Raw genomic sequence first — 23,623 nt, 5'->3', positions numbered from 1 at the left:
AACCCTGCTCTAGATCAGTGCGAGCCAATAGAAATATAATGTAACCCACATGTGTAATTTTAAGAATTTTCAGTAGCCATGCTAAAAAAGAGGAGAGGTTAATTTTAATAATTTATTTAGCCCTAAATATCAAAACTATTATTTCAATATGTAATTGATACCAAAATATCCCCTAAACATTTTAAACTCTGCCCATTTTTAAAATGAAGTCTCCAAAATTTTTATATGTATTTTATATGTGCAGCACATAACAACAAACTAGATTTTCAGTGGTTAAAGGGAAATGTAGTCTCACAGAAAAAAACACAGCTGCATTTAATGGACAAACACCTTACACAGCAACAGTTTTTAGGTTTACATTTAAATGAGTTAAAGTAAAACTACTAGTTCATGCTCACCGTGGCCACCTCTCAGGTACTCACTAACCTCATGTGGCTGATTGCCACCACACTGGACCGCACAGCACTAGGACATTTTGTATAATCTCACACAATGTTGTATTCGCCCATTTACCTAAGTCCCTCTTTATAAGAGTCATTCCTTAAGAAGGTGGTCCCAAGGCAGAAGGAAGGGTATACTGAGAACTTAAGTTTCCTTGAGAATATGGGCAAGCGATTACATATATCCACTGTTTTAAGAAAGAAGGGTAAGGTTGACTAACTGAAGTAAGTACTTAAAATTTAGGGAGAAAAACTCAAGGGGCGCCTGGGTGGCTCAGTGGGTTAAGCCGCTGCCTTCGGCTCAGGTCATGATCTCGGGGTCCTGGGATCGAGCCCCGCGTCGGGCTCTCTGCTCAGCAGGGAGCCTGCTTCCTCCTCTCTCTCTCTCTGCCTGCCTCTCTGCCTACTTGTGATCTCTCTCTGTCAAATATATAAATAAAAAAATCTTTAAAAAAAAAAAAAAAGAGAAAAACTCAAGTGTGTGCCAACTAATCAATAAACTGTTCCAGTTTATTTTCATGTATCAAGAACCTATAGCTATTTAAAGAAATGGCATAGAATTTTAACAATTCACTTATAATTATCTGCAACTTTAGGAAGTGAGATTCATAAATTTTAAGTGGTTCAGATTTTCTTAAAGTGATGCTAAGTAGGGAACATTTAATCTTACTTTCATCATGTCATAAATCTTGTTGTTCTTCATTATGGTTGAAAGACTATAAATAAATTTTTAATATGCCTACATTTTATCATTGACATTTATGATATGTTTTTGTATATTTTGACAAAATACTAAGGTAGGAAGAGAAAGCTCCCTTGTATTTGCAACTGTAATTAATGTTGACATCTGACAAAATCTTGTGTAAACATACTTCATAGGGGTCACAGGAATGTTTTAAATGAATATACCAAGATACCCTACCTACAGTGCCATTTAGAACAAAATAGTATCATAAGGTGGACCAGCTGGATGCAAATTTTAACAACATTTAAATAACCCCTGTGAGATAAGCAGTTTGAACTCCAAACAGTTGTTTAATATAGTAATTCCATTTTAAGGTTCTGAAGTTGTGCTAACAAATGAAATGGATTCACAGTTTTTGTATGAGGTTTTCAATAAGGATTCTCATGTACTCTTCTAATAACTACTGTTGGAGTTATACTAGACAATAATATTCCCTCCTAGGTGTCAATTATGGAATTTAGCTTTAGTGGGACAACATATAAATGCCAATGTTTGTTGCTAAGCAAAGAAAGTGTTCAAGTAACTGAATCCTGTTTTTACTGCTGTGCTGTAATGATTGAGCATTCAATCATAGCCCTTTGCATCAGACCACCTTTCCCTTATCTCTGAACACAGAGAGTTCTTTACAAACACAGACATGGGGCAGGCAGTGATAGGGGGCGCTCTTTCCTTCAATGTGTGAAGCTCACATGGGGCTCCAGAAATGGTTGAATCATGACCATGTTGACAAAGGAATACAAACTAATTATCCCATGCAAGGGCGTAGGAAAACAAGTCTCCTTACAAAAGAAGTATCTGAGAAGGTCTCCCCATTGGCAGAATATGGATAGGAGCTGTTATGGTTCAACCTAGTCCAACTGATAGAGCACCTGAAAGCCATTCCCTTTTGCTGCATTCTTTTCCAGATAAAAATGACCTTTGAGAAGAACTCACTTAAAAAAAAAAAAAAATCAGCCAGCTCAGAGCACAGTCCTCTCAAACCAAGCCACAGGAAAATCATTTCCCTGCAGCACAGAGCAAACTATCCACCAGCCAGATCTTCACTCTGTCAGGTATTGGGAGACCCGACAGCACCTTCATTCCTAAATGTTTTTCCAATAACCTTACTATAAATGATGTGGTAAATCATCCACCTCAGATAATAGGGCTTTTAAAAAATACAGTGACAAGGGTGGTCGGGATGGGGGAAGAATATGTATCAGATGATTTTGTGGATCTTTTTGAGAGGAGTTGAGAGCAGCAGGCTGTCACCTGTGGCCAGTACAGAAAGACCCAACACTGTTGACGGGATTGGCTGTAACATATGTTTCTGGTATGGAACACATGCTCTGAGAAAACAAAGGGACCCAGATTTATCTCCCTGAGAGAGACAAGCCTTTGAACCTCTTTGGATGAACATTCTATATTAAAACCCAAAGCCTCTGTCTTCTAGGTTGAACGTAAATCCAAACTACAGCAGACATCTTGTGAGGGAAAGAAAGTTGAGATAAATGAAGAAAGATGTGGCCGTGCTTACTTTAAGATGCCACCAAAATTTATGAAAATATTTAGACATTTCCAGGCTGGGCTTCTTTGACTTAACCAGGGAGGGTGAGACATTTTGGGAGGGTTACTATTACTGAGACTTGAGGAGTACCTTGTTCCAGGTATAATGCAGGGCTTCAGAGACATCATTTTACTAACCTTCTCAACAATGCTTTCAGGTGAATGTAATAGCCTGAGGGAGGTACAGTGATTCCCTGAAGATTTCCTAATCAGAGTGGGTAGAGCCAGGATGAAGCCCAAGAGAATGTGTGTGTGTGTGTGTGTGTGTTTAGTAATATAATCCCATTTTTGTTGTTTTTTATTTTTCAAATTTGATTTTTAAAAATGTTCTTAATTTACCCGTATAGTATATTCTTAGTTTCAGAGGTAGAGTTTAGCGACTCATTAGTTGATTATAACACCTAGTGCTCATTCCATCAAGTGGCCTCCTTCATGCCCATCACCCACTTATCTCATCCCCTGCCCCTCTTCCCTCTAGCAACCCTCAGTTTGTTTCTGAAACACGTTTGAAATGTGTGTCTTGCTCTGTGTTGCCTGGCCCCGTACTAGAGAGTCCTAGTGCTTTTATTTAATTTTTAATTTTTTTAAAAAAGATTTTATTTATTTGACAGACAGAGATCACAAGTAGGCAGAGAGGCAGGCAGAGAGAGGGGGAGGAAGCAGGCTCCCTGCTGAGCAGAGAGCCGGATGCGGATGCGGGGCTCAATCCCAGGACCCTGAGATCATGATCTGAGGCTCTGCCTCTGCCTCTGCCTCTGAAGGCAGAGGCTTTAACCCACTGAGCCACCCAGGCGCCCCTTAATTTTTAATTTCTTAAGTAAGTTCCACACCTGGGGTGAAGCCCAACACAGGGCTTGAACTCACAACCCTGAGGTCAAGACCTGAGCTGACATCAAGGGTCTGACGCTTAACCAACTGAGCCACCCAGGCGCTCCTCTCAGTACTTTTATTTTATTTATTTATTTGCATATTATACTCTCAATGATGCTGGAAAAGCATTTGACAAAGTACAGCATCCTTTCTTGATCAGAACTCTTCAAAATGTAGGGATAGAGGGTACATACCTCAATATCATCAAAGCCATCTATGAAAAACCCACAGCAAATATCATTCTCAATGGGGAAAAACTAAGAGCTTTTCCTTTAAGGTCAGGAACATGGCGGGGCTGTCCACTATCACCACTGCTATTCAACATAGTACTAGAAGTCCTAGCCTCTCAGTGTTTATAAAGCACAGTGCCAGGGTTTTACCCGATAGACATCCTCAATCCGGATAGTTGCGGTGAGGTCTTAGCATATATGTATTTAAAGTTGCGTGGGTGATGATGCTTTGGATACTCAGGGTTGAAAATCACTAATCAAAGAATTCATCTAATTTAAATTGCTAGAAGTAGATTAGGCTAGAAAGGTTAAATTTTATAACTACATTTTAAGACCTAGGCTGATAAGATGTCATGACAGTATCAACTTATATACCACACCAAGCAGTGCTTCTCAGACTGAACTGTGGACCTGATGCCTGTGATAAAATGCAGGTCCTGACTCAGCAGGTCTGGAGTGAGGCTTGTTTCTGAATTTCTGATGATTTCCTAGGTGATGCAGAGGCTGTTATCTTCAAATTGCACTGCGAGTAACCAGGGTTCAAGTCGGGGTTGTATCCAGGGAAGGACCCAGAGGTGAAGATTTAAATCTTACTATTTTTCCCAGAACTCTGGCTGTGATCATCTTTATTGTAAACTCAGGGTTTGGGTGACTGTGCCTGCTCATCCTCTGTCCCCTGTGTCTGCATTCCCTCTCTGTGGCCCTGCCATCTGCTGAGGATGACAGCAGTTGTATTGTGATAGAGACCCCCATCAGTAAAGTTTAATAGCCCCAATTTAAAAATAACATTTCATTCAAATGAAGCACATAGTGTACTCTTTTTTTTTTTCCAGCTGAAAATTCTAGTTCTTTGCATGGAAAGGAAAGATGACTGGGGTCATCCGGTTGTCCCTAAGGAGGAGATTCCCCCCATCCCCAATCCCACCTCACTTCTCATGCTGTCTTTAAAATTAAACAATCAGGACAATTGCATTATAATCATTGCTATCTGGACTTCTTCCAAATAAAATCGCTTGCTTAAAAAGTAGTATTGGGGCAGCAGCTCTTCCTGCCCACGGGTCCTGTCCCCGTGCTTTAATAAACCATCATTTTGCACCAAAGATGTCTCAAGAATTCTTTCTTGGTCATCGGCTCCTGACCTCAGCCCACCGAACCTCACCTAGGTTCTAAAACCTCATCATATGGTGTCCCAACGTGGGGCTGTGAGTCCTTACATTTGGACTCTGAGCTTCAGTGCAAAATTGGTGAGTACTTTCTCTTTCCTTTTCCTTTAGTCTCATTTCAGGGGCTTTTCAAGGAGTATGGTCTTATTGGAACACTTGCATGTCAGTTGCTCAGGCTGTAATCCTCTAGCCCGTGGCTGCTCTACGGGGAGGAAAGTATCTGTTTTTTGGCTGTAAGTTAGTACCCTGGCCGGAATGGAAATAAGACCTAGAAACTTGATACCCTCTCTTTATTCCTGTTCTTACATAAAGTTGTCTCTCTTGGGCACGGGACAGCCACCTAAGTCACCAGGACGGCTGCCAATCTTAAGACTCCTGTGTGAGGTTTCCTCCTGATAGATCTAATGTGATCCCCTCCACATCCCTGGTCTAGCCACTTCTGGCCGAGAGACCTCCACTGGGAGCCCGCTGAAACCAGTACCCGATTGAATTAAAACGCAACCGGGGACCGTTTCCTGGGGAAGTTGGCTGCAAGGGCCACATGTGTTGGAATGTCGCATAGACCATGATGGATTTCAGTCTTTACTGTTTCTTGTCAGTGTCTTCTACAAACTGCTTATACATTTGAAAAATAACCGAATAAACGAGAACCTTATATCCTTAAAAAAAAAAAAGTAGTATTGGTCCTGTCCTGTGATTTTTTTGAGTAGAAATTAATAAGTAAATTAAATAAATAAATATAACTATCAGTTTAAAGATTTGATCAAACAATACTAAGTCATTTCCAGATGTAGATAAGAAAATAGTGATCCAGAGAAGGTAACTTTCCTCAAGTCAATAGCATAGCACAAGATGAATGGTGATTTAAAAAATAAGTATTTAATGAAATTATTGTGCCTCTATATTTTTCAGATACTCACTGCTATGCTTCCCTCTGGGAGCTTTGCTGGTTGATCTTTATAAGGCATCTTCTTAACTTTGAAGGACACCAGGGATGCAAGAGAATAGGGATCATTTTTTCTCTGAAATTAGAAATATTTATTTCAATGTATTCCATGCAAATATTTTTAAAATTACACAGGAAGGAACATTTAAAAAAGTTATAGGAAACCATACAGTGGTTTTCAGTGTTTTCCATTTCAAAGCAAAATGTCATTTTCCTTCTTTCTTCTTTTCTCTCTTTTAAAAAAATTTTCCCTATCCAATCATCTATCATACATCCAAGTACCCTTTGAGGCATCCATCCCACTGTCCATCCAACTGCCCATCCAGTTATTCATCCTCTTCTCAGTTCTAAAAAGAATTTGTCTTATTAACAAAAGACTTGGTACAATGAACATTAGAATAAAAACAGAAAGAGTCCTAGAAAGGGGCAAGCACAAGGATTAATATAGTTGCTGCTAGTGAAGAACGAAGGGGAGATAGAATGGGTTATAAAATTCTTAGCATTTGATAAAGGGAAATATTTTAGGAGAGAGACTGATACTAAATTATAAAGAAATTTATCACATTTCATCTTGTACAGAAGACCCAGAGAAGGCTTAGTCTCAGCACTGTTAGGATTTTGGGGTTGGATGGGGGACTGTCCTGAGCATTGTAGGATGTGTAGTAGTATCTCTAGTCTGTACCCACTAGATGTCAGCTCTACTCCACCTCTACCCCATACCTCTACCCACAACTCCACCCCAGTTGTGACAACCAAAATGTCTCTAATTATTGTCAGTGTCCCCCATGGAGCAAAATCCCCTTGGTTAAGAACCACTGACTTAAAGCCATAGAATTTTTGATAAAACTTTGCAGCAAATAAATCTTTTGTTTAATTGGTTCTTATATAAACTGTTGATTAAAGTCAAAGGAAAATATTTAAGACTCAGTCAAGGAAGGCCGTTTTGAGAACATAAATTTCTGTGGTTCCCCACCATTTAACTTAAGACAGTGATTAGAGCTATCTAGTCTTGGGCTGTAACTGGTTCATAATGGCTCTTAAGAGCAGACTTAAAATTTCAGGAATTTTGAGTATCAATTGTCAAACAGAGCCATTATTAAACTTCTATATATGTAGCTTTCAGAAAATTATATTTTTAAAAAGGCAATACACACTCAAAACCCAGTATTTATTAAATGTTTTGTTGTATTTTACTAGTACCTATGCTTTTCATAGTCTGTTGTACCTGGAAGGGGAAATACTATATGATGGTGTGCTAGTGCCTCTCTTCCCAACTCCAGATTTGGTGACGTCATGCTGGCAGCTTAAAATCGGGCATGGTGGGAATATTTACACCATGGGAATCAGCAAATGCTACACACTGGAGCTTTCCTCCCTTCCACAGAGCAGTTTATTAAACATTCATCAGTACTTCACCATTTATAATCCAATGTTGGTTTCCTGAGGCCAATCCATCAAGTTGGACTGTATAATTTTGTTTACATTTTTTTTGCAAAGTTTTTTTTTCCTGTGACTGAATTTTTTTCTCCCGTCAATAAATCCCATTTACTCTAGATGATAAGGACGGGCCAGAGTACATAAAATGTTTAAATACTTCAAGTCACTGTATCTTTGGCTTTTTCCTTCTTTCTACCCTAACATTCTAAGATAAGTAATTTTATTCATTTGGAAAAATTATTTTTTGGTTATTATTCTTTGGATGTTTTCTTGTCTCCTAGCTTTTCCATTTTTAACTGAAAGTTGAAGTGTTTTTTATTTTTTATTTATTTATCTTAAATTTTATTTTTAAAAGATTTTATTTATTTATTTGACAGACAGAGATCACAAGTAGGCAGAGAGGCAGGCATAGAGAGAGGAGGAAGCAGGCTCCCCGCTGAGCAGAGAGCCCGATGGGGCTCAATCCCAGGACCCTGGGATCACGACCGGAGCCGAAGGCAGAGGCTTTAGCCCACAGAGCCACCCAGGCACCCCTGAAATGTTTTTTAAAATGTGGAAAAACTTTGCTCATAATCTCTGGCATGTATTTGGTGATTTAAACCAATTTTCTCTACTATCCTGGCTGGTAGGCACAGAAGGAACATGACTAAATTCTGGTCATGAGATTCTACATCACAATTATATACTCACAGGTATGTCCATGCTCCCCAAACTCCAATGAACAAGTTTTCACTAGTCTCCAGGTTCAATTTAAAAAATTGATAGAAAAAAACTGTCTTGCTCTCGAAGTTGTATTTTGAGGAACAAATCAGCAGAGACCTCTGTCTCTGTCTCAATTCTAGATGGGAAGTTTTGTCCTGCCTGATTCTGCATTTATGAATATGAAAGTTTATTAATGAGTAAAAGGTGGGATTTGAACTCTAGAATGTAGACCATGGAGAAACATATTTCTGAGGGGATTTCTATTCACCTCCTTCCTTTACCCCCTCTGCTCTTGGCCACAGTTTGATTTTCCCTTATGTTTTACTTTATCACCAATCCTTAATATCCTTTCCAGTGGTTCACAACCCCTTGGGTTTTGCTGAGCTTCAGAAACAACTGGCATCAGGGTCAGGGATTCTGATTCAGAAAGATAAGGAAGAAACTATATTTGTCCTACATTGTTTGCAATTTTGATCTTGTTTAACTTATTATTTGTCTCTACTACTTTTCTCCTGAACAAGGTTATATAGAAATGGAGGGTATAAACCATGGAATATAGTGTTTATATCTTCCACAGCACCTTGAACAGCATCAACCCTGGCCGACTGATCATGTAAATGGACAGTGAATGAACCTTCCACCCCACATAACATCCATTTGATAGCACCTTATAGAAGGTTTAGTTCTTTCAATGGTTGAATTGGACTCCCTCCACTATCAACTATATTAGAAAATTCCAGAAGTTGTAAGAGAGGTAGTGACATAAAATGGCGGCTGTGGTTCATGAATATGGGCTGTTGACCTGCCCCTCCACTATTTGATTCAGTGATGCAAACTGACACAGTCTGGGACCGGAACAAATTAAGGTGGTAGGCAAAGAGCCTGCAAACAATACATCTCATAGATGGAACTACTCTTTATTTTAAATTATTCTCCAAAACCAAGGTTTCTTTCATCCTCTTCAGTAGGAAAATGCATTTATTTTTTCATTTTCTAGATGCTCTGGTGCTCCAAAGAACGGGGGACATAAGCAGTTAGGCTACGGTCAGCTGGGGCGGCCCCAAAGATACGCTAGTCTTGTGACGGCAGGTCAAAGGCATGGCACAGGTAAGTATTTAATTCATGAACGACAGTTATGAGCACAGTCATATTATTGATTCCACTTTCAAAGTTGAATGCTTTCAGCCAGGGTCTTCACATAACAACTGCATTTTTCTTAGGTTTAAAAGAAATCTCCTCTTCCATATAGCAATCTACTCATGTAATAGCAATCACTGCCATACTGCAGGCAATTTAGGTTTGAGAAAGCAGCTGGCGTTAATATCCCTTGACAAAATCTTGGACCTTCAGCCAGCCCCAGCTAGTTACCAATCCTCAGAAAATGCCCTGCTCCTCTGTCACTGCTGCATGATTTTGACCATGGTTTGCAGCTCACTAGCTGCTTCTATTCTGCACTTTTGCATAATGATTTGCTTATGATCTTGGTACTAATAAAAATCCTTTAGCTGGTAACAAGTGGAGAGTGAGGCTTTTGAATTGGTTAAATACATGGTGTGGCTGGTAACATCTTGAGCCCTTCCACTCCGACCTTCCCACTGTTTAATTCCTTTTCAAGAATTCTTTTTGACCACATAGGCCATATTTAAGTACTCAACATTTGCCAGAAACAAAGCCTTATATGATGACAAAACCCAAGCAATTACTGGTAAAATCTTACACTGTGAAGGATTGTTTCCAGCAACAATCACAGGACAGGGTATCATTTAGGACTAATCTAAATAAAATCTGTTTCTGACCAGTTTGCATGTTCACCAAGTGGACAGAAACAAACATAATGCAGCAAATCATGTCATGCAAGAATTGTAAACTTTCTAGTTTGGATTAGGAAGGCAGAAAATGTTTACCTCCTTCTGGATTGCATGACAAAACCATTAAAGACCTCCAGTATGTAGTATATTCTTAGAGCAGGAGAGTCAGGGAGGGAGTGAGGGAAAGAGATTGCAGTAAGGAAGGCACTCTTCTTTGGCACTCAGATTTCAAGACTGGAATAAGCAGAAACTGGGCATGTGGAAATGTGGGCGATGGCGGTGCATAAATGCTGGTGACTTGAGCCACTCTTTCTCATTTTGGTTTCGGCTCAGGTCATGATCTGACGTGGGTCATTAAGCCCCACGTCAGGCTCTGTGCTCTGCAGGGAGTCTGCTAGAGATTCTCTTTCTCCTTCTTCCCCTCTCCCTGCTCTCTCTCAAAGAAGTTAATAATCTTTAAAGAAAATACAGTAATCACATTTCCCTTGACTGTGGGGTCATAATGATTTTAGTTCTTCACCAAAAAGTTATTCTCCCTTATTTTAGTAGGATGTGATGCCCAAAGTAATAAAAGGAATGTATGGTTATCACTGAAGACTGTATGGGCTTGGGAATTCAGTGAGACTGCTCTCCTCAACTCCTCAACTCTGAGATAGGAAGTAACAACCTGAAAGCAGAGTAACCACAAGCAAATTGATGGAAAGGAAGTGTTACTTGAAGAGGTGCCTGGTGCATAGTTGGCACTCCATGGTATTTGTTTAGTGAATGAATAAATAATGGTTTAACTAAAAAAAACCCAAATCACATAAATTGTGTACTGCACTTATCTCTGGTACAGGCATTTAAAACTGGGGGCTATTTTGCCCCCAAGGGGACATTGTCAATGTCTGGAGACAGTTTTGATAGTGCCTGCTGGGGTGTGGGTTGCATCTAGTGGGTGGGGGGCCAGGGATACTGCTAAACATCTTATAAAGCACTTCCTATAAAGCATTTTATAATCCTATAATGATAGGTCCCCCATAATAAAGAATGATCTGATTTAAAATAGTATGCTGAGATTAAGAAACCCCACTTTTGGTTAAAGAAAAAAAAGCTTCACAACCACCATTTCAAAAATACCTTTAACTTTCTCTATATTTATTTTAGAAACAAAACTAAGATTTGTGAGACTACAGAAGTATTTTGAATCCCAGAAAACATGAAAATCCAGAGCTATTAAATTCTGTATTTATTAGTTAGACTCAAAAGCATTTTACCATTTGATTTTCTACAGTGCAGTGAGCCAGCTGAATTTTTTAGTAGTTAAAATATGAGCAAGAATGCATAGATTTGGTAGGGTTTTTAATTTAGTTTATTGTCCCCTCTCTAAATCCTTTCTAAACAACAAGATCACAACATATCACTTAAATAATACCACTTAAATAAACAGCTCTTCCCAAATGGAAAAATTAATTTGTTTAGTATAAAAAATCTTAAAACTTTAAGATGCACACCGTCCACAGAATTATCTGTGGCAGCGTGAGATCCCACAGTACAGATACCCTGAGGCAGCCAAGAATTTACTTATCACACTTATGTGGAATATCACTGAGATGTGCCCTTGCCGGAGCCCAGGCTGTGGGAATATCCCTTTTTCCTTCTTCATTGATTTCTATTTTGACCCTTTTGGGCATACAGCTTTCACTATGCATTGTACTCACCATCATTCTGCTAATATTTACTAAAGAACTACTATGTACTGGGTGCTGGGTAGAAAGTGGTGAGCTAAATAGATTTATTTGAAGCTAAGTTGGTGTCTAAACGTCTTAGAGACTAGGGATATTTACATTGTCTTCACCTAAAAGATGAAGGATTATTACTCAGCCATAAAGAAGAAGGAAGTCCTGCCTTTTGTGATAACACAGATGGATGAGAAGGGCATTACACTAAGTAAAATAAGTCAGAAAAAGACAAATACTGTATGACATCACTTAACATGTGGAATCTAAAGAAACAGAACTTAGGAATAGAGTAGATCAGGTTGTTGGTTGCCAGAGGCCGGGGGGCGGGGGTGGTGGGATTGGGGAGATGCTGGTCAAAGGGTACAAACTTCCATATATAAGATGAGTGAGTTCTGGGTATCTAATATATAATTAAAAATACCATATTGGATTCTTGAGAGCTGTTAAGAGAGTAGATCTTTAAAGTTATCACCTTCCCTACACACACACACACACACACACACAAAGGTAATTACATGAGCGGATAGAGGTGTGAACTAACTTCAGTGCAGTGGCCATTCCAAAACATATCCATGTGTCCAATCATCATGCTATAGCCTTAAACTTCCATACATTATATGTCAACAATGTCTCAATAAAGCTGGAAAGAAAATGTCTTCACCTGATGGGAAAGATGACCAGCTGATCTTAGCTGAACATCTCCATAGACGTGTCTTAACAATTTTAAAAATTAAAAACATTAAAATATGTTTAAAATTTTAATAAAAATGTTAAGTTAAAAATTAAAATTAAGTCTAACATTTTTAAATGAAAAAATTCAGGATGTTTTAAATTTAAAAATTAAAACATTTAAAAATCCCTTTTTGGAAAACTTCCTGCCAATCTCTTAAGGAGAGGTTCCCTTGCAAGTGTGTGTTATTACCTGGAGGAAGGTCTTGGCCCATAACCGTGATCTGACTTTTAGGACGGCGCTTTCTCCTCCTTCTAGCCTCCCCACTGCACAGGAGATCTGTAAGCACTCGATATTTGTACAATTCTGCAACAAAGCAAAACAAATAAAACAAAATAACAGCAGTGGTGGCCAATCAGTGTCTTTAAATTGTAGTGGAAAATCAACATTCAGTTTATCTGCACTGCATTTTCTCAGAAGTCAGCACCTCATTCATAAATCATTCATTTAAATGACAAACAATTACACAGAAACAACCAAGAGAAAACACAGTTCGGTAGTAATGATGCATCAGTTTTACTGGTGGTGTAGAGATAAAATGGAACGTGAAATACGATACAAGATTTAAGCTTTTTTTCTTTCCTAAGGACTTGAAACAACCCTCCTGCAGCAGTGATTAGATTGTTCTGTTTCAATTTCATTACTCAGAATTTGGGAAGACATTTCTTATAGACACTTACAACACTTGACCCTGGACTAAGCAAGTCCTGAAAAGGCTTCAGAGGAAGCTCCCTGTATCTATATTATCTCAAAGGCCCAGTGTTCTCAACCCATTTTTTTCTAAAACATTCTTCTCTCTCAGTTACTTCTTGGTGATAAAACAGAATCTTCTTCAAGTTCCATCCATTAAGCTGTTTTTAACCTAGTTCCTAGTTTTGCCAACTTACAGTGGGTAACTTTTACTCTATGAAATGCATGTTCCAGGGATGTATTTGTTATGATGACATTCTACCTGTCAAATCGTATTTTCCAATTAGATCCAGTATTTGGATCCAATTTATTTCAATTTATTTATTTCATTGAACCCTTCTCGTCCATTTTCTGTGTACCTAGGTACAGGATGGTACTTCTTGAATTGTACTCTGTCACTGATTTGAATTTCTTGAGTGGGTTATGCTTTATTTATTTCTCGTGTCTCCAGCACTGGGCTCTGGCCTATTGATGCTCAGTAAACGTTAGTTTATTGAATAGTGTGAGGAGGATTTAATGGAGGCATTTCACTTTAATGAAATTGCTAAACCACAGAGTAACTTGAGGGACATATTGCCATGAAAATCTTTTCCAAGAACCTCCAAATTCTCTAAAAGCAAAGCAATCAGGAAGGCATATCTGATAAATTCCAGGGAGGTCAGACTTCGACATGCTGCTTCCAAATTCAGGTGGCAGGGCTGTTCTTGTTCTACTAGGGATTGGGGCACTGAGGTGTTTGGAGTTTTGTGCCTCCGGCAGGAGCAGAAATCCTGGAGGCACTGCAGTCCATGTCCCCTGTGAGGACCCTCATGTTTACCTACATGTCATTACTGACATGCTGTGTATCTCCAGGGCCACCCTCTGCAGGCAAAGGAGGCAAGTGAGAAGGAGGTGATTTTTAGAAGCCCCCCTGGAGCTGTTGGTCCTGGTGAGCTAGCTCTGTTGGAGGATTCTGGGGAAAGATGAATCTTGAAGGGTGAGAAAGAGTGACCTAGCAGTCTAGGCAGACAGGGACAAGACCGGTGTGAGTTCAGAAAAGTGGAGAAAAGGGTACTCGGGGCCAGGGTGGACAGATGGAAATGAGAGAGGAATGAGAGAAAGTCTAGGTGGTAAGAATGTTCCTATTGGAGTCAGGGAGTTTAGATTCTATTCAGAAGGTCCCGTTTAAGCAAGGGCTATGATGGGGTTTGGGTTTTAGGGGCAGGTGTTATGGGAGGCAATAATAGGGAGAGGAGAGTGGGAAGCAAGGAGGGTGACAAGGACTTGTTACAAGAGTTCAAGGGAGAGGGGAGGAGGCCTTGAACTAGGTATGGGAACAGAGAAGGGGAAGATGAAGTTTGGGGAAGTTCAGGAAGTAGAATAGGAGTTGGTGACAAATTGGAAATTGGGATGAAGGAGAGGGAGGACTGGAGGGAGCCCTTTTGGCTTGGGGAACTGAGTGGATGGGCACTGACATTACTGAGATCGGGAATTCTAGAGGAAAAGCCCATTCTGGGGGTCATGGAGACAGAGTTCTGGACATGTTGGGGCTCGAGTGGCTATCAGGCATCCAGATGAACATAGACGCTGAGCCCCTCAGGTCTAGAGTGCAGTAGGGATGGCTAAGATGGCAGGAGGCCTGTAGGCATGGCTGTAGTTCATGACCATGTAGAAAACATTTCCCTGAAGGAGCTAAGTCGGTGGCAGAGGGGAGAGACCCGAGGTTGGTATCCTGAGGTACAGGGACATCTGAGGCTGGGCAGAGTAGAAGCCCACAAACAATTCTAAGAAGGCACAGGCCAGCAGACTGGAAGAGAACCAGGGGAGAGTGTTTTGTGGGAGGCCAAGGGACAGGACAGTTTCAGGAAGCGGTTAATAGTATCATAGGCTGAAGAAGGTTTGAAAGATAAGGTTTCTGTAAGCTGAGGAGGGAAGGGACAAGAAGAGAGCCTGGCAAGAGGAGAATGTATGGTCATTGTAAGAGCAGCAGGGGCCTGAGATGAGAAAGACCAGGACGTTTTTGGGCGGAGGAGAAATGTATTTCAGTGTGGCACATACGAATTTTTCTTATGCAAATTGGAAATTATGATCCCAGCACAGGATGTTGGCACTTTGCACTTTCAAATTCCTAATCAGAAATGGGATTCAGTAAGTTGTTTTTAACTAAACAAAAACCGTAGGAGGTCTTATTGAACTTTTGATTTTAGAATAAACTTTGTATAATCACTTTCTATCCAGAACTGTTTTGACTTGAGGACATAGGGAGGCATATGATTTGCAATTTTTGAACCAATAAAAGACAAAAGAAAATAAAGCACGAATTAACAAAGTCAGAAATGGAAATCAAGAATTGCTTTGCTTTCATCTGCAAGTAATAAGTTTCTATGATACTCAGGAATTAAAAATAATCTTACATTAAAAATCTTTAATGAGAAAGAATGGGTCAGAAAAAAACCTGACCCTAGAACTGAAGTGCATATAATTTCCTTTCTTTCTTTCTTTTTTATTTTTTTTAAGACAGAGAGGCAGGCAGGAGGGTGGTGTGGGGGCAGGAAGCAGGCTCCCTGCTGAGCAGATAGCCTGATGCAGGGCTCGATCCCAGGACCCTGAGATCATGACCTGAGCTGACAGAGGCTTTAACCCACTGAGCCACCCAGGTACGCCAGAAGTACATATAATTTTCAAAAGAATTTTAGTTATTGATCATCTCTCCTGCCTCAGTGTACTCATGAGACTTAGACTAAAGCGGGAATCGAAAAACACAAGTAAACCCTGATTTTCTAAATTGTTGGTTCCTATATAGGTTTGGACACTGGTTCTCCAGAGGGCTTTCACATTGATACTGCATATTAGAATTCTATAGATGCCTATCATTGTTTTCTTTTTTCAAAATTTATTAAATTTTTTGTTGAAGTATAACTGACATATAACATTACATTAGTTTCAGTTGTATGACATAATGATTTGATATTTGTATATATTGTGAGATGATTGCTACAGTAAGTCTAGTTACTATCCAACACCACAAATTTATAGTTTTTTTTTATGATCTTGAAGAGCTTTTAAGATCTGCTTTCTTAACACCCATTGAATACACAATATAGGATTGTTAAGTGTAGTACCATTCTGTAGGCCACATCCCCAGGACTTAAATCATTGTTTTCCATTCTATTGTTTCTCTTGGAAACTTTCTTTAAACAATAATATGTGGGTTTTTATTAATTTATCCTAAACTGAATAAATTATCCTAAATGAATTCATCCTAAACTAAGAGTACTCTTAGGTTTTAAAAGACATTACCATGCCATAAAAATTTATAGGGACTTGAACCAAAATCTGCCCTCTGCCATAGCTTTTTGCCAGGTAACTTTAGGTACTTCTATTATAATAAACATTCCTCTCTTGATGTAAGTTTAATTGAATAAGTTAGACTTGCTCAATGTACGTTTCTGTCCATTTCCTTGTTTGAAACTTCTTATGAATGTTAGAACATATTCAAGACACATTAAAATAAAACATTTTAGCCTCTTTCTTTCTTTTTTTTTTTTTTTTAATTTTAGCCTCTTTTAAGTGTGGAGTTTGTTGGTATTAACATTCACCTTGAGATGAGTAAGAGAATCAAATTTTCTGAAAATACTGACTCTTAAGTACTCTCCACAGTTTTGCAAAGGTTTGACTAAGCTCAGGATAGATCTACCACAGTTTCCCGTGCTAAGACTATGCAGGGTTTGGGCCCAGGAAATCCGAAGACCCCAGTCTCATCTTTTCTGAATCAGCAGAGGAGTCTGAGATGCAAGGACAGGTGGGACCACCACCCACCCCAACCCGAACCTCCTGGCCCAGCTCTTTCCATACTCTCAGCGCTCAGTGTTTGGGAATGGGCTCACAGCAGGAGCTCTGTGTTCTGCAAATGCATTGCATGCCATGTTTTAGGTTTTTAGCATTATTTTTTTTAAAAAGATTTTATTTATTTATTTGACAGAGAGAGATCACAAGTAGGCAGAGAGGCAGGCAGAGAGGGAGAAGCAGGCTTCCTGCTGAGCAGAGAGCCCGACCCGGGGCTCGATCCCAGGACCCAGGTCATGAGATCATGACCTGAGCTGAAGGCAGAGGCTTAACCCACTGAGCCACCCAGGTGCCTTTAGCATTATTTTTCTACTGTGGCCTGTGTGGCAGATTTAGAAGAGTGAAAACACTATAATGCAAATACACCTTTGTCCACAGGGAAGAGTCCCTTGTTTTCAGGGCTCACATTTCCTGTTGTCAAAACATGGCAGGCAGATCTGAGCATTGAATGAGATGGAGAAACAATAGTTGAAGTTCAAGTCTTCTGTGTTTGGGATTTCTGTCCAATCTAGTCTTTCCTCTCTGATTTGCACACACTGGGATAACTCACCAGAATTTTTGCAGGGCTCTGTCTGTGGGGCTCTGGCATCTGCACATCTCTCTTTCTGACAAGATGAGGGATGGTCGAATTTCGCAGAAAGACACTCAGCTCGGGGGTGTCCTCTGGGGAGGCAGCGGGCTGCAAAGAGAAAGCAAGAGATACCTTGTCACCTTTTCATTAGCCTTGAACTCCAGGCATTTTTTTTCCCCTCAGAGGACTAGGAGTCACAAGAGAAGCTGGACCCGTCCTGATTTACCAGAAGTGTGTTCAACCACAAAATGAAATAGATGGGCAGGAATAAGCCTTCCCATTCTCCAATCATAGGAGCGCCTGAAGGATGGGGAATGCATTCTTGGAAAGTTTATCTTGTAAGCATGAGATTTTAAGTAGAAGTGATTCCCTCAGAAGGAAGTGACTTTTCAAGCATGGGTCATTATTTTCCTGTTACTTTTCTCTCATCATATATCAGTGCTGGTGAAACGCAGGAACATTTTGTGTGGTGGGACAGATCCTTAGGTGGCAGGAAAGTGAGGTGCTGGCCATCGGGAAAGAGATGTAGTCAAGGACCCAACATCAGCATGTCTGGCCCCACACTCCTGAAATTATAAGAAATGCTCCCTCAGGAATGGATCGAATTCTAATAAAAATGAGTTTTCCGAAGCATGCCACATGAACGTTATGCTGTAAGGGAGCTTGTTTAGAGCCCGGAGTTTGTTTTGTGAGTGTTCTAGAACTCAATGATTTTATCTCAGACTCCATGCTTAGTACATCTGATAGCTGAATAAATATTTTGAAAGTGCCAATAAATCACACATAATATTTCATTAAAATTCTTCATTTAAGACTGACTGAATATAGAATCTTAATTTCCTGTCCCTGCCCCAAGTCCCCCCCACACATGTTCTTTTAAATGGTTTCTCTTTGTAGCCCCAGGAGCAGAGTGTGTGTGTGTGTGTGTGTAGTTTTTCCTTTGAGATTTTCATGTTTCATTTCTTTTTTATTGTTCACTGGAAGATATGTTACAGAGTTAACTCTGCATGTAACCAACCTGCAGGGAAAAGGTGCTGGAAAGACATTCGGAATGTTCCTTTATTCCTGTAGTGGTAGCAGTAATAGTAAAATAATAGCCCAAAGAGAAGACAGCTCCGCAGCTTCATATGTGGTGACGTCAGATGCAGCTTGTGGATGGGTGAAGACCACGTTTGTGGGGGTCCCCGCTATATCATCATTTACAAATACTTATGGGCATCCTCTCAGTAACACACAGGACTTATTCTGAGCCAGAGAATGAACATATTACACAGCAGGGGTTGATAAAACATGCTTCTCTCTTTTAGTAATATTGTTTTGCAGATAGAGGAATGTCCCTCCCAAACACCACACTGAGGAAGTCTTCAAATAGCTTACCAACTAGTTTTTGAAAGTGGCATTCCAGAAATTATTTCAAAATATAGAGCAAAACAAGACAAAATAAAACCCCAAAAGCAAAAATGAACAAAAAGCTAAAAACAAGGAAGAAGTTATCCAAGAAATGTAAACAACAGTTACAGCCTGTTTTTTAGATGAACTCTGGGAGCCTATTTCACAATTGATTGTGAACCCGCAGGTCATATTTTTCCTGAATCTGAAACCTTAGAGGTGAGGGCCTCTTAGCACCACATTAGGCAGGCGTTCAGTTCAGAAAACAGTTTGCTAAGTGCTCTGAGAAGCTGGTGGTAAACACTCAACTATCTTCTTTAGAACAAATATGAAAATTGCTCTTTTCTGCAATAAGGAAGAAATTATTAGTAAATATGGTTCTTTCCCCAGCTGCTACTCAGATTTTGACTTCAACAGGAGTTTTCTATTTGCATGAACTCTTCACAAAACTCTTCACTCTGAGATAGGTTTAAATTTATGAGCTAAAGGGATACTGTCTAGCTGGAATGTGCAATACTGTTAGAAATGCAACTTTGGAAGAAAATAGTTGGGTGCAATCACATTAAGGGCTTTTTGAATCCAAACAAACACAACACGTACTATCTTCTTATTTGTGATTTCTCTTTGGGTTTCAGGTATGCCTAATACACAAAAGATGGTGGACTTTCCCTCATGTAATCCTTTGTCTATAATTAAATTGAAGTAGAGACAAACCTAGGAGTTCAGTCTACCATGTAATTTTCTTTAAGGCATAAATGTTAAGGATTTGTAAGGAGAGAAAAAAAATAGATTTTTTTTTTTAACGTCCCGAAAAAAGAATAGTTCATCCCATTGGTGATTTTGAAGCTTTTCTTAGTTGTTGGACATGTGTTTTTATATTCTAAAATTTGCAGGAGAACCTGAAGACCCTCTTAAGGAGAAGTTAAGGCAAAGAGAAATGGACCCTGGAGAGTGTATTCCCTTTGGTGGCTAAAAATTGGACCTATAGGTACTGTTAAAAATAAAAGATGAATGATTGTCCTCTATTGGGGGCGCATGAAAGAGACAGAGAGACGGAGACAGAGAGAGAACGTAAGTGGATTGGGAGCTGTAACAATATTCTGCATTCGGAATTAATAAGGAGCAATAAGTAAATGGAGGCAGTTATGAAGGAAAATAATTCTCTCAAGAGTAAGACAAAATGATGCAAATTTGCCAAGCCAAGCCACAGTCTGTGTGCTCACCGATTAAAACAAAACAAAACAAAAACAAAAAACCCCAAAAACTAGTTGCAGGGCTTGGCGGATGATCCTTGTGTTTCTGCTTCCATGTTTGTGCTATCTGGTTGTAATTTGGGATTCCTGTGAGAATGGTCTTGTTCGAGGCAGTTGGAACCTCCAGCCTTCCATGGCTCCAGAGCCCATTCTTTATGCAACACTGGCTTTCTCCCTTGTTACCGCTGCCCTCATCTAACCTCTGCCACATCATGTGGACCTCGGGCTCCTTTCCTGAGTGGGGGGCCCTGTGATCCTAGCACAGGTTGAAGCCAACACCTCTCTTGTCCTACCCTTCTGGCTACAGTGTGACATCCCACAGTCCTTTCTCCCTCTTTTTCTCACCCTTGGCTGTTCATGATGAAACCTTGCCAGCTTAAAAAAGTCCTTTACTCTTTATGTAGCTTGGGTTCCTCAATAGCGTCGGCTTTTTCAACTATATCTTATCTAGAGATCACAGCCTGTCTGGAGGACTCTCCAAACCCCAGGATAAAGTCCACCCAAATAAAATAATGGATAGTTGGAAGTCATTATTTTACGGCCTTGAGAATGGTTTAAGAAATACTTTATTCAACTCTAAAATTTTATTTCAAGAAGGATCTGGAATGAATTAGATTTAATGGATTCGCCCGAATGCTGCAGACAGTTGACTATTTCACAATGGTTTAGATGGCAGGATGTGCTGAAATTGCCACATTAAAATCCTCTATCTCTGAAGCCCTGAGGCAGAACCTTCATGGCCCTCTATTTACATCCCTGTGCTCAGAGAAGGCAGAGAAATGAACTTGATGAAGTGAAATCATCATGGGAGGAACAGAAAACTGAAGACGGCAGCTGTTTCACTGGGAAGCAAAAGGGAAAGCAGAAGGGAATGCCCCCAAGGCAGGGTCCCACCCTCTGGGCACCAAGAGGGGCCACGCATCTCACTCACTTTTCCTGAATCCCGTCACCCATGCATGCTCCTGTTTGCCTTCATACTTGGGTAACAAAGCAGGCTAAGTGAATCCCCACAAGCCTGGTATGAAGCAAGTACTAAAAAACCTCATAACTGACAGACTTCTAGTGGCATCTGAGTGTGTCCCCAGTTTAGTCACTGATGTTTTGTATTTGGGCAGCAAGTGAGGTGCATGTGGGTGAGAACTTTTGCCCATGGCCTCCTATGATCACAGTGGTAGCTTTCAAAGGGAGTCTGCTCTTCAAACCTTGGGGACATGAGGGTCACTTGGTGGGGTAACTCAGCTGTACCAGTCAGTGTTGTACAAGAGAAAGTATATCCCGTTCAGGCCTTATCAGATTTGGAGGCTTATGTGAGGAGAGTCCAGTTTGGAATGCATGTTCAATTTATAGATGGATTGTATTTCAGAAGGTTTGAGGCTAGATGTTTGGCACTCAGAATGCATTTCTCTTTAGAGACAGTCTTTTAAATGGTGGCTCAGTTTTCAGGCCAACCCACAAAAACCCTACTTTATCTACAATATGGCTTTGATGAGTACAACTATGTATTTATAATAAAAAGTAAAGCCAAGAGGTTGCTATCTGAGTAATTTTTTTAAAAAATGGGAAAAAATCCACATTGTGTTAAATACATTAGTTCTATTAAATGCTAATAGGTTTAATTAGCAGACCATGAGAAATTATTTTGAGATGTTGTGGAGACCCTGCCGTGGGGGAAGGGGTCCAGGATATTTCAAAGGTTTTAAAGTTGGTGGCATTGGTTCCTTGGAGCAGATGGTCTAGAAAATGCTTCTGAGGAAATCTGGACAGTTGCTTTTTCATCAGCACGTTTGCTTAGACATTTTGGGAGCTGCAATGAAGCAGTGAAGGAGGGAGCCACTTTCAGTGGTTAAGTGGGGAAAAAAATGAGAATATATACAGGAGGCGAAGTGGACAAAAAGGTGTATGTGACCCACAGAGAAAGCATTTTGCTGAGGGAAAATGAGTTGAGTGGCTGGAGAGGCAAACCTGGTAGGGAACTTGAAAATCCTCCAGAGGACACTTGGGAAAGCTGAGGTGGGAGTTTTCTCTCTGACAGGCCCACAGCTGGCCTGGGATATTCTGGTGGCTTGTCCAGTGGGCACTAGAGCATCCTCAGGAAGGGCTTGTAGACCTCACAGATGCAAATGTTTCAAGAGGCACTCACTAATTGTTCTTTTTAAAGAAATTGTAGAACCAGATCGTAAGTAATTTTTTCTTAGTGGGTAAGTTAGACTGAATGATAGGATTTACTTTTTTTTTTTTTAAAGAGTTTACTTATTTATTAGAGAGAGAGGGAGAAAATGAACGGTAGGGAGGGAGAAGAAGAAGCAGACTCTCTACTGAGCAGGGAGCCTGATGCAGGACTTGATCCCAGGACCCTGAGATTATAACCCAAGCTGAAGACAGACACTCAGCCAACTGAGTCACCTGGTGCCTGACTAGGATTTAATTTTTACCTATATGAATGTGTCTTGCCACCTTATTCCTTTTATTAAATCTACCCTTTCTCTGCTTCTTAAAGAACTAAGTTAAAAAAAAAAAACTACAGATGTTTATCTTCAAATACCTATATTTTAAAAAACTATACTTATCTTTAAATATCTATATTTAAAAGAACAGTAATTAGCTTTGATGCAAGAATCTGAAATTGATACCTAGGTTAAAAAAAATTTCCCTGGGGCACCTGGGTGGCTCAGTGGGTTAAGCCTCTGCCTTTGGCTTGGGTCGTGATCTCAGGGTCTTGGGATCGAGCCCCGCATCACGCTCTCTGCTCAGCAGGGAGCCTGCTTCCCCCTCTCTCTCTGCCTCCCTCTCTGCCTACTTGTGATCTCTCTCTGTCAAATAAATAAAATATTTTTTAAAAATTCCCAGACCTATTCCATTGAAGATAACTAGATGTAATAAATAATTTGTTCTTTACTAATTTCCAATTCATATTTAAGACAGAGAATAGACTGTTTAGCTTTTATATTATCTAGGAATAAATAAATTTGCCAGGTAAGTTTATAGGGACTTCACCAATAAATTACTTATTATCTTAAGAAGAAAATAATGTTCAAGTACTCTCAATTTGTTGGTAGCTGATTATATAAAATATACTGATAATTAATTAAAAAATCTATTTATTGATTAAAAAGCTTTTTTAGAATCTCTGGGTTATACACACTAAATACAAGTGAAAGTACTCAGAGGACCTGAAAGTAAAAACATTTCAAGTTTTTCATTATTCTGAATTTCAAGCATTCTTACCATTTGTCATTTTGGGAGCTATTCCTTCATATTGTAATCAAATCATCTTATAATCAATTTCCACAAACTGACAGTTTTATAGAAGAAGCATAATTAAGTTGCATTTTAAAAATTACTAGCCTTAGGGGCGCCTGGGTGGCTCAGTCAGTTAAGCATCTGCCTTCAGCTCAGGGTCCTGGGATGGAGTCCTGCGTCAGGCTTCCTGCTCAGCAGGGAGTCTGCCTCTCTCACTCCCTCTGCTCCTCCCTCCTGCTCATGCTCTCTTTCCCTCTCTCAAATAAAATCTTAAAAACAATTATTAGCCTTAGATTTTTAATCAAAGTTTATACTTCA

The 23,623-nt window shown here is 39.8% G+C and overlaps 1 protein-coding gene across 1 annotated transcript in view; it reads right to left on the bottom strand.

The window, feature by feature from the left end:
- Positions 1 to 23,623, bottom strand: part of ITGA8 (integrin subunit alpha 8) — a 171,129-nt gene that overhangs the window by 8,447 nt on the left and 139,059 nt on the right. The window contains exons 26-28 of the mRNA XM_059184049.1: positions 17,403 to 17,531; positions 12,530 to 12,643; positions 5,914 to 6,015 (exon numbers count right to left, since the gene is read on the bottom strand). Of these exons, the coding sequence (XP_059040032.1) occupies positions 5,914 to 6,015; positions 12,530 to 12,643; positions 17,403 to 17,531 (345 nt within the window). The remainder of the gene's footprint in view (positions 1 to 5,913; positions 6,016 to 12,529; positions 12,644 to 17,402; positions 17,532 to 23,623) is intronic.

This window comes from Mustela lutreola, chromosome 8, assembly GCF_030435805.1.
Source record: "Mustela lutreola isolate mMusLut2 chromosome 8, mMusLut2.pri, whole genome shotgun sequence".
In the NCBI taxonomy this organism is placed as follows: domain Eukaryota; kingdom Metazoa; phylum Chordata; class Mammalia; order Carnivora; family Mustelidae; genus Mustela; species Mustela lutreola.
The sequence above is the reverse complement of the archived record's forward strand: the minus strand, read 5'-3'. Positions and strand labels throughout refer to the sequence as shown.